The sequence below is a fragment of the Dicentrarchus labrax genome, unplaced genomic scaffold, assembly GCF_905237075.1.
Source record: "Dicentrarchus labrax unplaced genomic scaffold, dlabrax2021, whole genome shotgun sequence".
In the NCBI taxonomy this organism is placed as follows: Eukaryota; Metazoa; Chordata; class Actinopteri; family Moronidae; genus Dicentrarchus; species Dicentrarchus labrax.
The window spans coordinates 16696733-16712773 of record NW_026136724.1 but is presented as its reverse complement, the minus strand read 5'-3'; the positions used below and the strand labels follow the sequence as shown (position 1 = coordinate 16712773).

At 41.7% G+C, this 16041-nt stretch overlaps 1 protein-coding gene across 1 annotated transcript; it reads left to right on the top strand.

The window, feature by feature from the left end:
* Window positions 1–2144: 2144 nt before the first annotated feature.
* On the top strand, window positions 2145–14207 carry mtpn (myotrophin). The gene is made up of 4 exons (XM_051392425.1): window positions 2145–2547; window positions 5732–5845; window positions 6657–6740; window positions 12824–14207. The coding sequence occupies exons 1-4, from the start codon at window positions 2476–2478 to the stop codon at window positions 12911–12913; spliced, it is 360 nt and encodes a 119-aa protein (XP_051248385.1). The 5' UTR covers window positions 2145–2475; the 3' UTR covers window positions 12914–14207.
* Window positions 14208–16041: the final 1834 nt, after the last annotated feature.

Below are 16041 nucleotides of genomic sequence, written 5' to 3'. Positions count from 1 at the left end.
CATTGTGCTGTTCACTCACATAACAGACTTTTGCCACAGTAACAGCTATAATATGTGCTATTTAGACTGCAAACGTGTCTCTTGAATGCTCACTGCAAATACTAAAATATAGATCAAGTCCAAGTATTCTTGTCAAATAAAGTATTAATTTTCTGGTCAAAGCATGTTTGAGAATATGTAAGAAAATACTAAAGCAGTAACTCCTTCGATGCCCGAATAACATTAGTATGCAGAAGTCGTTATTACAGGCATGACTACTTGGGCCGCAATTGATTTAAGCCACATATGAACTTGCGATTATCCATTCGAGGAGTCATTTCAGTCATATATGTCACATTAGCATAACAAGCAGGAGAAACCTGAGCTGTAATCATCTGTGTCCTTTTTACCATTTGGGAGTAAAATCTGCAACATACAGTAGGAGGACAGTTTATTACTATCACATAAAACAGTTTTAATACCTGTGTTTCAGCTGCTCAGTCTTGTGTATATATGTGTGTGTGTGTGTGTGTGTGTGTGTGTGTGTGTGTGTGTGTGTGTGTGACAAAGAGATAGGTGAGTAGTGTCTGGGGGAGGGCTGTGTAAAGAGGAGCTATACCAGGAGGAGGAGGAGAATGGAAGAGCGGTTGAATCTCATTAACTGCATATCTATTCTGATCACGCTGCCATATTGAATTTTCTCGAAATAGTGTCTTTTATTGTCCTCTTCATCCTCTGGACAGATTGGTTTTTCCAAGGGGCTGCTGATTTCATGTAATGATAGTGCGACAACACTTTTGTCATCACCTATATTTCACAAGGAGAGGCAGGAGAGTGAATGTATACAGTTGGCTTCATTGGGGGAAGGTGGTTATGGGGCAGGAAGGAGGCTCTAGTGACGATGCCATGGCAAAAAGGTAGTTGTATGGTTTTGAATGTGTTGCTCTGCCCTTGATCCTCTACAGATCAAGGTAAAGTAATGATGGTTTCTTCCTCCCCCTCTTGCCCTGTTGTCTTTCTGCAGCTGTTTATCAGGTACTGATTGAGCAGCTCTTCAGATGGTGGATGACAATGGAGATGGCCCTGAAAGTGCAGATTGCTTCCAACAGGTGCTGCATTGAATGTTTGGTTCCAAGAGTGCCTTGAAAATAATGATGTACAAGCTGCACTCAGCTAAAACATCATCAGTCATAAGGACCACTGGCTCTTTGAGGCCGGGTCTCACTCCCTCATACATATACATGTGCATAGGTACTTCATTAGGAGGTCAGAGTGCAGGTTCAGCTTCAGCAGCTAAAGAACATTCAATGTCTTGTTCAAGCAAATTGTGGCAGGTTGTCACAGGAATGAGACCCTGGCCCACAGATAAAGAGTTAATCCAACCTGCAATCCCAAATATAGGCTTTATATTATATAGTATGACGCACTGAATTAATAAATGTGAATGTTTGGTTTTTTTATTGATTTTCTTGTTTTTGTTTAATTTATTTGAGTTTTTTTGTTTTTAATAAAACCAATAAAGAATAATATCATATATAACTACATTACAAATGTTTTCCTGAGTGTTTCATTATGGTGAAATTGCACGTTAAATAAACATTTGTTGGGGTCAATATGATTTACATTTGAAAAAGAAAATCAGCAGTATAGCATTATGTAATGTAACTAGTTTTATTTAATCATTTATAAGTATTTATTCCTTTTAATGTTGCCATAATATGTGTGTTGTGAGGAATTTAGTTTGTTTACTGTACACCCACAACACTAAACAGTAGAGAGCAGGAAAATAAATAAAGTTTGTTCTGTCTCTCTGGGTGTGTACTGGAAAGCAAAACCGGACGACTGATGTGAAGATAATAATAAAGAGCTTCATCATTGCTTTGGCCATATAATCAAGAAGTGCGGTCAAGACCCAAAGGAGGGTAGGAATTTCCGCTTTTATACTTCAGCAGTAACATCAAAGCTGCCAGCAATTAGTCATCAACCATTAACGGCGTATGTTTTAAAAAATGGGAATGATTAAAAAAAAATAATAATCACGCCAGGAATACATCACATCAAGCGACATGTGCTTTTTTTTTTTATATATATATATATTTATTTTTTAAGAGAATGTGTGAGTCATTACATTTCCATTAGCACGTAAAGAAACATAAAGCGTTTCCCTTTTCACTTCCGGGTAGCGACAACACTTCCAGCCTGCAGAAAGGCGGATCCCTCTCTGCTACTTCGCCTTTCACAACTTCTTTCAGCCTATTTCTTTTCGACCTGTCGTTCACCGCCGGCTCCCAGCTACACGCCGAATCCGACCAAAACTGCTCTCTCGACTATTCCACCGGCATTGTGTTGAGTCGGGCTGAACCTCAGGCGACACACCGCGACGCCAGCGACAGTTTTCCGGCTCCAGCTAGCTAACTTTTAACGCACTAGCGTTTAACTTGACAGCTGCCCTGCAGCACAACAGGGAAGGAGCTACACCGGAGCAAAGACAGGACGATGGGAGATAAAGAATTGATGTGGGCATTGAATACCGGGGACCTGGAGGAGGTCAAAGCCAAACTGGTAACGGTAAGGCAACTGCAATTCGTCTGGGTTGGTCAATGAATCGTGGGCAACAATTTTCTGACAAGTGGCCGCTCAGCTAAGGTGGCTAACGCCAGTCAGCGTTAGCTATGTAGCCAGCTAACGGTAGCTTGAGTTGGGTAACGCTGAGTTGTTAGGTAATCTAACATTGGCAAGCAATCGGGGCTTTCTGGATCCGTGGCGTTATCTACAGTTTATGGACGTCGGGGTTAGCTCGAACTCGTCTCAAAAACATTTTAAAGGCTTGTGTAACACATGTTAGTCTGAACGCCGAGTTAGCATAGTTAGCGACACCACAGTGGCACTCTCGACTGGAGAACAGGCGATGTGTAGTGCTGTCTGTCTGTCTGTCTGTCTGTCTGTCTGTCTGGGTCAGTCATTGACATTGGACTTTAACGCTCTGGATTTGACCTCTGCAACAGGTTTCACTTTCGGCTAGCAAACGCCATCGTTGGCTACTGAAGGCAGCAAGCAACCTGTTGTTGTTGTTGTTGTTGTTGTTGTTGTTGTTGCAAAAGAGATGGAGGCCCGGCTCCTGTGAATCCGGCGGCACCCTCGCAGTAGCCAGTATAATCTTTCTGGACGAGAGTGATAGAAAAGTGTTACAAAGTGCCTGTTGTGCACTGATTTCACTGCAAAGCTCCCAGTGTGCCCCTTGCCTCTGCTGGAGGAGGTTGACCTCATGTTGACCTGATATTGGTCTATAGGTAAATACCAGCGTTGCAATTTGACTTGCATTTTGGATTCTCACTCACTTGTGCCCCATAAACCGCTATACTATGCACATGTGCTGCAGATGTTGTGTCTAAGGTTACTAAGGCAGCACGTTATCTTACTAAATGAACCAAAATTAAATGGTATTTGGTATTTTAAGTAGATTTTATCCAAACAAACACTCTCGATCAACAGCTACCGTTACAATGGATTCTGGTATTGAACGGTTTTCACAGATAGTATGTGTGTTAGGAGTAAGTGGTTAAAGTTTTTAAGTGACATGAAAGCTAAGATATTGTTGAGACGGATGTGTGCAGCTGATAGGATAGTTACCGGACACACTTGCTGCATGATGCATTGACCCTTCCAAGATTTGAATCTTATCTGGCTTGCAAACTAATGATAAGGAATCTAAAGTCCTAAATATAGTTACTGAACTTTGAGCAGACTGTTATCAGGGGCGAATTTTCCCTTTTTTGTTTTCTCATTTCATCCATTTTTTGATGGTCCTATTGGAAGTCATAGCCATTTCATTATCTGAACTGGGTCTGGGTATAAACCACCACAGTGCTTTATCCTTTTTCTATAGTGGAAATGAAACAATTTTAGATTTTATCAGCCATTGGAGCTGCAGCCGCTGAAGGTAACATTTAAACACTATTAGAAGAGGTCGAGGTTCGATATCCATCATGGCTAATGGATTCAGTTGGATTGGCTGTACAATGAAGAATTGTCTTCAGTGTGTTGTACTTGACCTTCAGTGGAGTTTGTGATAAAGGTGAGTGAGCGAGTAGCAATTGGAGGCAGGCAGTGGTGCAGTGGATTATGCTATTGTTGCTGAATTAGTCAGTGGTCACAGTTACAGATCTGAGCGAGTTCGTGTGCATATGGTCCTCACATTCATTAGATGACAGGAAAGGGGAAATGGAAAAGGGAAACAAGCTAAATAGGAAACGGAATAAGAGGCAGTAAAGGATTTACTTGCACAGGTATAATTAAAAAACATTAATGATAGCCCAGTTTCATTTACATGTCCAGTAGCCATCCATATGAGCCAGCATCCACAATAGCAGGACCCTACAACTTGCACATGTGGCTGGAATATAGCCATAATTATTTATATTAGCAGTTGTTCATTCAGTCAAAATAGATGAGTTTGAATCATTTAACTGTAATGTAAGAATTAGAACCAGAAATGGACAATATGTTAGTTGTAGCATGATAACCAGAATTACAAAAGAAATCTAATACTGTGTATTTTTAATATTATATTAACATTATCTCCCAGTTGTGCTATTTCCTTATTATCTCAATTGATTTGCATTTTAGCTTTATTAGATTTGCTCTTAGTCGCCCCAGGCAAACCAAATAACCGAGCTACCTCTGTCGTCCCCAGATCAGGTGTTTTCATAGAGGGTCTTGTGTAACAAGATATACCTCTTTTTTCCAAAGCCTTTCAGCAAATTCTGCTCTTGTGTTCTGTTATGGAGGCCAATTTTCTAAGCGAATGAATAATTGTTCTTCCACCTGCCACCATGTTTATTCGGACTGTTGGTTCATCGTATACAGCTTTGAGAAAAGCCAGAACTGACAGCCAAAGCTGTGATTGATATGTCTTTAGGTACTGTCACTGGAGGGGGCCGCCTGGCACACACTAAGCTCTGTGTGTGTGTGTGTGTGTGTGTGTGTGTGTGTGTGTGTGTGTGTGTGTGTGTGTGTGTGGTAAGGGAAGAGTGGTGAGTGTCTGACTTTTCTCTTTGCTGCAAGGTTGACAGTCTGAGGTCTGACAGCACCACAGCAGGGAAGTGAAAGGAAGAGGATGGTGCCTGTAATTGTTTGTCTCTAATTTTCAATGTGAGCTTGTATCAACAGTGAGAGTTTACTTTTTAAGTAAAATGGTTCCTCAGAGCTCCCTTTTTAATCTCTATAGTTGCCGTGTGACAACGCTGAGTGTTAAAGGGGAATTTGGCAACTATTTCAACTTAATAAACCCGTTTAGAAATCATTTGGATGGTTAAATGGCCTGTTCCGCTGTTAATGGTGACTCTCCCCGCTCCCCTAGCGTCCCCAGGTGGAAAACCAACCTTGCAACTTTCCCGTCCCGTTAAGTTCGAAATAGGAAGTATCGTGAGAAGCGAGAACGAGCGAGAAACACAAACTGCTTTACGGCAATTCCACATAAACGCTCTATGATACTGTGTATAATGTATTACCCACCTCGGTAATATTGCTCCACACGAAAAAGTTGCCCGGCAACAAATGCACATCAGCAGCGGTAGAAAGGGGGAGGAGGGGGCCGCAAGTGAGTTTTTTTTACGACAGTTTTGTGAAATATACGTCCCAGAGCTGTAGAGGGAGCTCGTTGAGAAAACATGCAACGACAAAAGTGAAAACCAGCGAAGAAATGGCTAGAGTTGCCAAGTTCCCCTTTAACCTGTTACCTTGTTTTTTGCAGGCTGAAGATGTAAACCGGACCCTGGAAGGTGGGAGGAAGCCTCTGCACTACGCTGCAGACTATGGTCAGACAGATGTGGTTGAGTTCCTCATTTCTAAGGGAGCAGATATCAATGTAAGAACCACAACAACCAGCTCCCATCACATTATTTTTGCATTAATTTACCTACTGTTCAGGGGTTACAATGGCGGCAGAAAATAACAGTGCCTATGTTTGCATCCCTTCATAGTCTAAGCCTATTGTAAAACTGCTCGATTTGGCACGAGCATTATCAGTTTGTTTGAGCTAAAGTAGTCTGGCTGTTAAAACCACCTTACATTATGCTATTTCAGCCATTGTCCATTCTCTCATTCAACAATTTTCCAAGCTTGCCAGACTTAACATTTAGCCTGATTGGCCCCCTGAGCTTCAATAGTCTCTTCTGGTGTTGTTATAGTAGATTGATCCGTATTAACTAAAAGGTAGAATTGTATGTGCAAAGCTGCATGAATCTTTGACCTCCAGCACACTTGTAGTGAAGTTTCAATGGTGCTATGTGACGCACAAGGCAACGTGAGCTATTATTAGGTGTATTTCACCTTTGCCTGAGTTTGTACACAAGAATTTACACATCTCAGCATCAACTTGTCCGGTCTTCACAAATACAAGGATTTAAAATTGTACCAACATATAGTCTTTGCCTTGCCTCACAAGCCAAAAATGTTCAAATTCTCAATTTTTAATGGTCAAGGGCTCTGCTACTGAAACATGGGAGATAAATATAGTGTTGAAGTGCAGTGTGCTTTCTTATAACTGGTGGACATGATGAGGGAGAAGTTAAACCTCTCTCACACAGGAATTATTTATTTTGATTAAAAAAAGATAGATGCCTATGATCTTCTCCTGTTTTTTTTTCTGTCTCCCACTCATGCCTTTCCCCTTACAGGCTCCAGACAAACACGGGTTAACTCCACTGATCTCTGCCTGTTTTGAGGGTCATCTTTCCTGTGTCAAGGTCCTGCTAGAAAAGGTTGGTACTTTGATTGGAGGATACTCAGCTAATGGTTAGCTGAGTATCCTGAGTATAATGGACACAGAAGTGTCCTGGTGTCCTTCACCCCTCAGTGCATGTTGTTGTGTCAAAGGCTCCATGTGAGCCATGAGTGCTGATGAGGTAACTCATTTGACAAAAGGCCCTTTAACATAGTCCTGTGGAGGCTGTGCTGGAATGTTCATAGAACATGACACAGTATTTCTGCTGTTCACTTGTTTTGTGTCTGTGTTTTTTAAGCGGGTTCATTCATAGCTACACAGGCCATTGCTCCATGTAAATGTCTGCCCTATCCTTCCATCCCCAGCCTCCCCTCAGTTGTTTAGGTCTGGAACTATCTTAAATGCTACCTCTGTCAGATGGATGCACGTGGGCTTGTGCACACAGTCGCAGCTGTGAGAAGAGAGACAATACTGAGTCAGGCACAGCTGGCAAAGGCTGTAGTAATGCAACTAAATAACATGCATGCCATAATGAATCTCCAGTCCAACCAGCGTCATCCAGCAGAAGCAAACAGATTTGTGCAGCTCACAAGGCTTCATTTATATGTGGAGGAGCTTTCTTTTGGAAATTCAAAGCCTTCTTTGCACATCTTACCTCAGCGTTTGACTCAGAAGTACATGCACGCAAGTCATATAAATATAAATGATAGATCTTTTACTCATCTAGGCTGGTGGAGTTCTGTTTCACCACTGCCCAAATGAGCCAGACTGACAGTGGGATTGATGCTCCTGTGGACAGTGTCACACAAATGGGAGCAACAATAGCTACGTGTCTTTCAGTACCCTCCGTACCCCCTTCAGTTCTTTGTCTCTCGTACTCTATCATTTAACACTCATATCTTTCATTAGAATAATATCAAATATATATGAGGTTTCACATCAGTCACAAAAATTGATGGTCAGTGTTAGTTAGTTAAGGGTACAAGCTTAAAACCTCTAGGAAGCTCTTATGTCATCTTACAGGACTGCATGATGTCATGTAGATGGCTCGCATGCTTTACAGTCAAAGTCTGCTGCAAACCGATACATGTATATGCGAAGGAGAGATAGATATTCAGGGGCTGAGTGAGCAGCTGTCTGTTCCCAGCCAGGCTAAATGAGGCAGGGTAAATGAAAGCTCCTCTACAGAGTTGTTTCACGGTGGCATCATCTTGGCTCAACAAAAGTAATGGAGAGATGGGAGGGGGCATTCACAAGCTAAGTCACACTACCGATTAGGGAAGTCATTTTTTGCACTCTATACAATCACATATGCGACATTCCGGCAGACTCTTCAATCAGTTCACAGTTTCAACTGCACTTTGAAGCAGACGCTTGAAAAGAGGAAATGGTAATCTATGTATGGGAAACACTGGTGTTTGGTTAGAGAGACACTTACGTGACACTCGACTGCTTACTTATTCCTGTTGGCATCGGCTGTATTCATGCCCCATTTTCATCAACACAGCCGCACGCCCCGGCCCTCGCATCAACAAGCCAGCAGAGTTTTGCCAGCATTTGGCCGGCAGCTGGCCGGCAGCTGGCTACTGCTGTCAGCTGGCCGTCAGAGCTGTTGGCTCAAAGATAAACCGAAAGAAGTAGCCAATACCAACAGGAAGAAAATAACGGGTTTCTGTTTTTTTGTTTTGTTTTATATTTTTCATAGGCTCGCATTAATTTGCAATATTATTTTGATAAGAAGAAGGATTTACTGATATTGGTTTGATTTCTGTTTTTGGGGATGCCTCACCCTTCTCTTGGAGGTAGGTCTACTAAAAAAGAGGAAGTACACTCTGTAGTTCATGTTCAGATCTGAGCTGTGTACTAGGTGATGCATTTTATGTCATAGTTTTTAATATAACATGCCCCCTCCACATGATAGTGATAGGATTTGGGTTTAAAACCGGCACTGTCTTTTTTTTTTTTTTAATGAAAATAAATAAAGTCTTCATTATTGACTGCAGTCATTTCCCTTTATTTCCCTTGCTACCAGTCACACATCCACAGCAGCAGTACATCGCCCATTAAAGCCAGAAGCCCTTCTCCATCTTAAATACGTAGCTATGCAAGCACCACCTCTGCATTAAAAAAGAAAACCCCTTGGGTAGACCTTTATTTAAAAAGCCTTTGTCTGTTTTATCATATGAGACAAGACAGGCAGCCATAGCTCATCTGAACAGGGATTATGGTGGAAGGCGAAGATACGAGGGAACCCACGGGTTTGTTCCTCTCATGGCTCCGTACTCATCTCCACTAAGCACCAACAAGGATTAACACCCAAATGCAGCCAAAAGGTCATCAGTCACCACAGGGACCAGATCTCAATACATCTACCCCTGGCAGCTCTGAAAACTCGCCATGTGTCTTAACACGAGATGAATAGATTGTCCCAGAGCCACACCATTGACTGCGCTGCCACATATCCACTCTGTCTGGCAGCACCTGTAGCACAACAGCCACCACATTGGTGTGATAAAAGGAGCCCTCTGAGAATACTGAATTGTGACTATTCGACTGTCAGACATTTTTGTGTTTGCAGACAAAATGGGTTGGTTCCCTGGTGCATCATGGGAGCCGACCCCTGCCCCCGTACTGCGTGCTGTGCTGTTGTTGAATGAATTATGAAAGGCCGTTTTAACCCCAATAGGTGACCCAGCCGTAAGATTCTGGCCGAGAGTGCCGACAGCAGCCTGCAAAGGCTGGCCAGTTAATTTTAAGTCAACAATGAAAGGGCACACACAGGCATACACGCATGAAAACACACATCCTTTTCTTTTATGAGGAACTGTGTGCATGACGATTGACTAGGAAGAAATGCAGCATTATTTTGTCAAGTCAATTCCTATTTTTGCCTTGTCTTCTAAACATGACCATATAACGTGTCCTGCTCATTGTGCATGTCCTTGATACACAGTAGGGATTTGGTCAAACAATTTTAAAGTAAAACAGGCTAATACACATCATCTTCCATTGGGCTTTGCCAACTTGATTGACTTGACTAAATTCTTTCCATTAGGAGGAGGGTGGATACACACAGAAAAAATAGTATAATAACATTTATTAAAGTAATTGTTATGCTTCTGTAGATGTCTCTTCCATACAGAATCTTTCCTGGTTAATCCTACCCTAAAAAGTGGAAGTACGCTTCAGTAAAGTCACTGAAAGGGTTACTTACTAATGATGTTTTAAATTAGATATCAGGCCTAAACTGTATTGAAGACGATATAAGCGATATACACATTTTAAATTTAAAAAAGACTGTGGTAATAACTAAAACAATATCCTAGTCTTTTTTTTCTCCCAGTTTTGACCAATGTTTGGTGCCTAGCTGGCATACCTTGCTCCAATATAGATATTGAGTTTTATTTTATTTTTTGTCGCTGGATGTTAGAGAATTTGCACCCTTACAGAGCCGTAATGTTTGACCGCTGCCAGTAGGTCAATAATCCGATGTAAGCATTGCATTTTAAATACGTTTTGAGTGATGCTCTGGCCCAATATTTGAAGACTTGCGCATGGGAGACCTTTCAGTTCCATTCACTCTTGGCATAATGAAAACTTAATGGACATTTGGCAGATCAGTGGCATTACGTTACTGACCCAGTGCTGCTTTGTATGGCTCCATAATCCAGGATGATGGTGCATCACAGTTGGACTGGAGACACCCTGGGAGTCTATTCTTATTCATTAGGCTGTATCTTACTTGGCCACTAGCTTCTCTTTTACTGGATAATGTTTGGACAGTAAGGTGTTCATGAGGGGTCATTATTCAAGTTGGGGAAAGCTCATTAATGTAAGTGGTGACAGGAGTATGACAGTGAGCTGGATGGTCATTGGGGATGGTGTAACAGGGAGGAGTATGGACCGGGTCTATTAATGTAACTCTATCATAAATACCCATAGGGAGTATCAGTCTGTGGCAGACCCTCTAGAATTCTGTTTAGGGCAATGTAGGTGTGCGGTGCTCATTATGAGATTGTTCCACCTAAAATGCAGTGGTATACACAAGGTATGTAATGGTTTGTGTGTCAGATAGACACCCTATTTGTGCCCAGGCAAGAGCAGTATTGATGGTGAAAGAGCTAGGGCCAAGGTGTAATGCTGTTTCCTGCCATCTAAATGAGGCCTGTGGAGTCGGTTACCAGGTATGGTCTGGAACCAACTACTAATGACTTCCCCAGAGCTGGGGAAAGAAAGCTTCCTCTTGTCTTCCCATCCTACCCTTCACCCCCTGAACTCACAAGAGTGGAGAACACAATGCTTGGTTACCAGGCAGCTGGTATGAATGAGTCAGCAGCTATTGGAAAAGTTAACGTTACTCTGGAAATACTTTGACTGCTTTTATATTTTGGGTCAGCAATGTTTTTACTGGTGGATAAAGCAACAGTCTCAAGTCAGAAAATAATTATCCGAGTAGTGGGATGTCTAGAGGTTGTCTCTCAGGAATCTGTCCTGTCCTGTACCTGATGAATTGCACTGAAAGAACCCTCTGTGTATTGAAATTTGAAGAGCTGACCATAAGGCTCAGTACAAAGTGGGAAGTTCATGGAAGACCGCAAGATCATTTACAGTTCCAGCCAGAGGAAAGTCCAGGAAGTTACAGGTCTCAACACTAGCCTCCCATCAAATGGTTATTTGTGGTTTTATGCTTTGTTTTTTGTATGGATTAAACAAACAAGATGCGCTGTTGGAGAACTTTAAATCTGCTGGAAGGTGGATCTCGTAACACTGTAACCTGGTTTCCCTGTTTGCAGCTTTTGGGGGGGGTTGAAACGGCTGTCTTCGAATGTGAAAAACTAGCAGTGCGGGACTTTGGGTAACCCGTTACCATAGATCAAATGTTAAACAACGGGGCTCTAACAACTGGAGTGTTGACAGGTGCACACTTCTTAGAAATTTGAAGCATGCTATGAATTGACAAAACCCTCTCTTACTTTGTCTTTCGTTTTCTTACCAATTAGAGATGCAGATCTGACAGGTTACCCGCTCAGCCCTGGTAAATCTCTCTTGCTCGGGATGCACTCCGTTGCTCCTGTGGCATGGAATTTGCAAGACAACCATCCTCACACTGCTGGGCACTTGAACTGGGTCACATTGTTTTTGATGGCATGCTTCTCCACGCAACAATAGACTCTCTCTGCCTTGGCTCTGTAAGCCCTTTGCTAAGAGGCTAAAGTTGGCAGGCCAAACAAAGGGATGTCTCTCCACTACATGCCCCTCTCCTCCTCTGTCGCCCATAAAATCTGTTGTCACTACATGTGCATTCAACACGTTGCCTGTCTCATTCCTTTTCTTTTTTTATGTTTTTTTTTTTTTGTCCCTAGTAATCCAAATGATTGCGTCCACTCCTCTTTCTTTCACATTCACTCTGTTATCCCTCAGAGCTCAAATGGATTTGTGCCTCAGTGTCTGGAAATTTGTTTTGCATGTGCTGTCTGGATAAAGACAGGCTGACAGGCAAGTTATTAGTAACTGAGTTAGAAGAAAATAAAAGTGACAGAAGTTTTTCCATAGATGTTTTGGTAACATACCAGGATAACCGTTCAGCAAGGGCCTGTGGCCTTGGACGAGATGGGTAGGAAGCGTTACAAGCAAGGGGTGACACAGTCATGTGCCATATAGAGTCAACAATTTGCTGGCTTATATTGCCTGTTGGGACTGTTGGCTCTCCATGGCACATGGTTGACCACCCCGATATAGCCCTTTTCCACACCTGGAACTTCGCCAGGGGCCTAGGAGCCATATCATGAACTGTGTGTGCCCCCTGTAATGTTTATTCTTGTTGAAAATGGTTAAATATTGTGCAACTTCCTGGTGAGTCGTGACAGGGTAAGATTATAAAAGAAGGGGGAGTGTGCACAGATGACCACATAAAACAGTGCAGTTTGTCGGCAGCTTGGTGCTCTGGAGTTTCTGCATGTTGCAAACAGGCATAGGACACTTTAAAAAAGACTTTAGATTCCGGGCTCTGCTCCTCACCTTAACCCCTGACTCGATGAAGTGGAGTTGGCATCATACTGTGAGGAAGACTCGATGCACCTACTAAGCATATTTAATATTCATGTATCCTCTCCTCCACAGGGAGCTGACAAAGACCGAAAAGGACCGAACGGCATCAGTGCCTTTGAGGCTGCCGCCGAGAGCGATGCCATAAAGGCTCTGCTCAAGTGAGACACCACAGTGTGGGAGGTGGCTGGACAGGTGGGTGAACGGACAGACAGATGGATGCAGTGGTCCCCTGACAGAAGATGGACTCGTCCCTTTTACCCCAATCAACCTCTGTCTTAACACTGCTTTTGTCTGTTTGTTGAAGGGTCATTTTGTCTGTCTGGTGATTTTCCTTTACCTTGTTTTTTTTGTTGTTTTTTTTTTCCCTCCCAAGTTTTTGGGGTAGGATTTTCTCTTCTATTGGCCTCTGTTTCTAGCCATTTAACAGAAGGACTTGTCAGTAATGTCTCCTTTTAGGGACCAAACACTGGGGGAGCGCTCTCGCACCTGGATCCTAGAACACTGCTCAGACAAGAAATCACTCTATAATGTAAACGCAAAGCTTAGCACTTAAATACACATCTCTCATTTGCAGTTCTCTCTTTAAAACTGTAAAGAAATCTAATGGTAATAGATCAATAGTGTGTTAACATTATTTTTTTTTTCTTTACAACTTACAACAGTATAAGTATTGTATGGCGAAGGCTTAATCTCATGAACAGTAATTGCACTGTACTCTACTAGATTGAAAAGAAAGGTTGTAAAGTTTCATTATATTAACCTTTCATTGTGTGTGGCCTCTTCCTCTACCTTGATTTGTTTTTTAATAAACCCCAAACTGTCCCTCCAATCTTAGAATTTTGGAAACGTTGCTCGAAAGAGTTCTAGACGTCAGATTTTTCCTTTTCTACTTGGCATATCACTTACATATCAGATGGTGTTTTTGACTAATGTTACATTGGTAATGCATAAAAGATATTCTGTATTCTTTGACCAATCACCATGCTGGCTACTAGAAAGACTTGAATGTTGCAGTTTTTAAAAATCTGTTACTGAATCCCTTTTTGAAGCAACGTTAACAGCACATAATAGAAAAAGGAATTTTAGAAATGTGTTCATTTTGTCGTCCCTGGAGTGAGATTTCAGAGTGAAAATTCCCTTTTTGTTGCAGCTTCTCTGTGTATTTTGTAATTGACGGGCTCTGGGGGCTATGGATGATGGGTAAATGGGGTTGTAGTTCAAACTGGATAGTGGGGGCTGTTAGTATTCCCCTTGCCTTGGATTTGGTTAGAAGCCCTGCCTGTTTTTGCTGCATGTCAAAATTGCCTCTGCTTTTATGCTATGAAATGGTTGCTGGTCCTCTCTTGGTTGCTTTAAAATGAATTACTACAATGTAATGGACAAAAAAGATGCTCTTGCTGACTTTGTTGTGACAAAAAGTCTGTAAAAACAGAAATAAAAAATATCTATAAAAATATTTCTGTTATCTGAACTTAATTTCTTTAAAAACTAACCTAATAAGGTTTAGAATTATCACATATAATGTTGCCAGATGATAAATGGAGAATTTTGAAATAACACATCCTATTGAAAAAATACTGTGACTGTAAAAAATACTTAATTCACTGAATGTGCCACCTTGAATTAATGTTCTTTTCATTGTATAAAGACATTTCCTGCCACTCATACCTCACTTTTCCAGTACCATTGAGTCAGATGAATAACTGCAGTAATTTTCTACTACAAGGGACATCATGCTGTTTGACAGATTTTACCCTTGGTATTCTCGTTGCCTTGGGCGATCTAATCAGTATTTGTGAACTTGAGCAACTTCGTCCCAAACGTTAAAAAAACTAGAGACTCTAATCTTTGTTGTCATACCAATCCATCGCCTCGAGCTGTTCCATTATGAATCACAGACTGACTTTGACTCCCACTAGATTTGACTGAATGTCTGGATTCAAATAAGCGCTGTGTTATAATAGGGCAGTCAGTTCTAATACAGAAAATGCAGCACTGAGGAAATTCTAGTATTCATACCAAGTAACGTCATAGTCACTTTCTACAGTTCATTTTGTGACCATTGCATCATAAACTGGTCTCCTGGCGAGGACTGAACCATCAAGACCAATTGCATTGTCAAATTATCGTCTGCTACTGGTAAATTTTGTATTTGGCACTTTGCCTGCTACATTGTACGGCACACAATGCGCTCTGAAAAAAAGATTGTTGAGAGCCATGCCAGGTCAAACAAGGACTAAGGAACTTAATGCTCCAAGTAGAACAAGTGTTATTGTGAGGAGTACTGTTGTGTGGTTCTGCCTTATAAATTAAGGAGATGCTCGGTATGATGTGGACTTGTAGTTCACCAGATGAAAAGAAATCAAGCATGCAAACAATCACCCTGCCTGGTGATCTCTAAGCTACACTGCAATCATACAAATTTCTACCTACACTATGGGATTCGCTCGGAGTTCTGACCACCCTGGCAGGGAGCCAAGGCAAAACATTATTTTCCGCTCATGTTGAATGTTCCTGTTCTCAGGTGTATATTCATAAATATTTTACAGTCTATTTCACACTGCTCTCGTTTGAAAAAGGTTGAGGTTGACAACGGGAAGGAATATCTCCAAGTATGATGCAAGAACAGCCAAACAGAAATTGACAGTTTTTTGCTGTGTAACTACCACCCTAAATGGATATCGAGCAAGGAGATTGCTGATGAGAATGTGGTTGTGGTGGTGGTAGTAGAAGGTTAGAGTTAAAGAAAAAACCTAGAAATCTGGATGGAAAGATGTTGGGTTGCAATAAAACAATTCGGTTCCCAACTATTTTTGTCCGACGTATTTCCAAAACTGTATCCCAAAAGATCGAGTACCCCTTTATCGTGTCCTTGCAATAAATGGGTTGAAGGCCAGTCATTGAGATCCAGGAATTTCCGATGATTTCTCATCATAATCTGCTCCTGCTTTCCCCGGACAAATACCTTCACCTTATCCAAAAGAGAGAGTAATCCCAGATTTGCCACTGTTTTCTATCGTCTTTCTTTTTTTTTATGTATGTTGGGCAATATTTTTACAGCTACTACTGGAAGACTGTACACAGAAGTTATGGTTCGGGTCATACATCGGTTTAGGAGTTATGGTTCAGTGTGAGTTTGGTACAGCTGGACAAAAAATGGCATAAGTTTACCATTCCTTTTCATCCGGTGTTAAATTTGTGCTCACCATAGTGTGACTGGCTTGTACACCAATCAGCTTGTTGTGCTTAGGTGTGTCAATCCACGTACCGTGTAGACTGTGTGAGCTGAA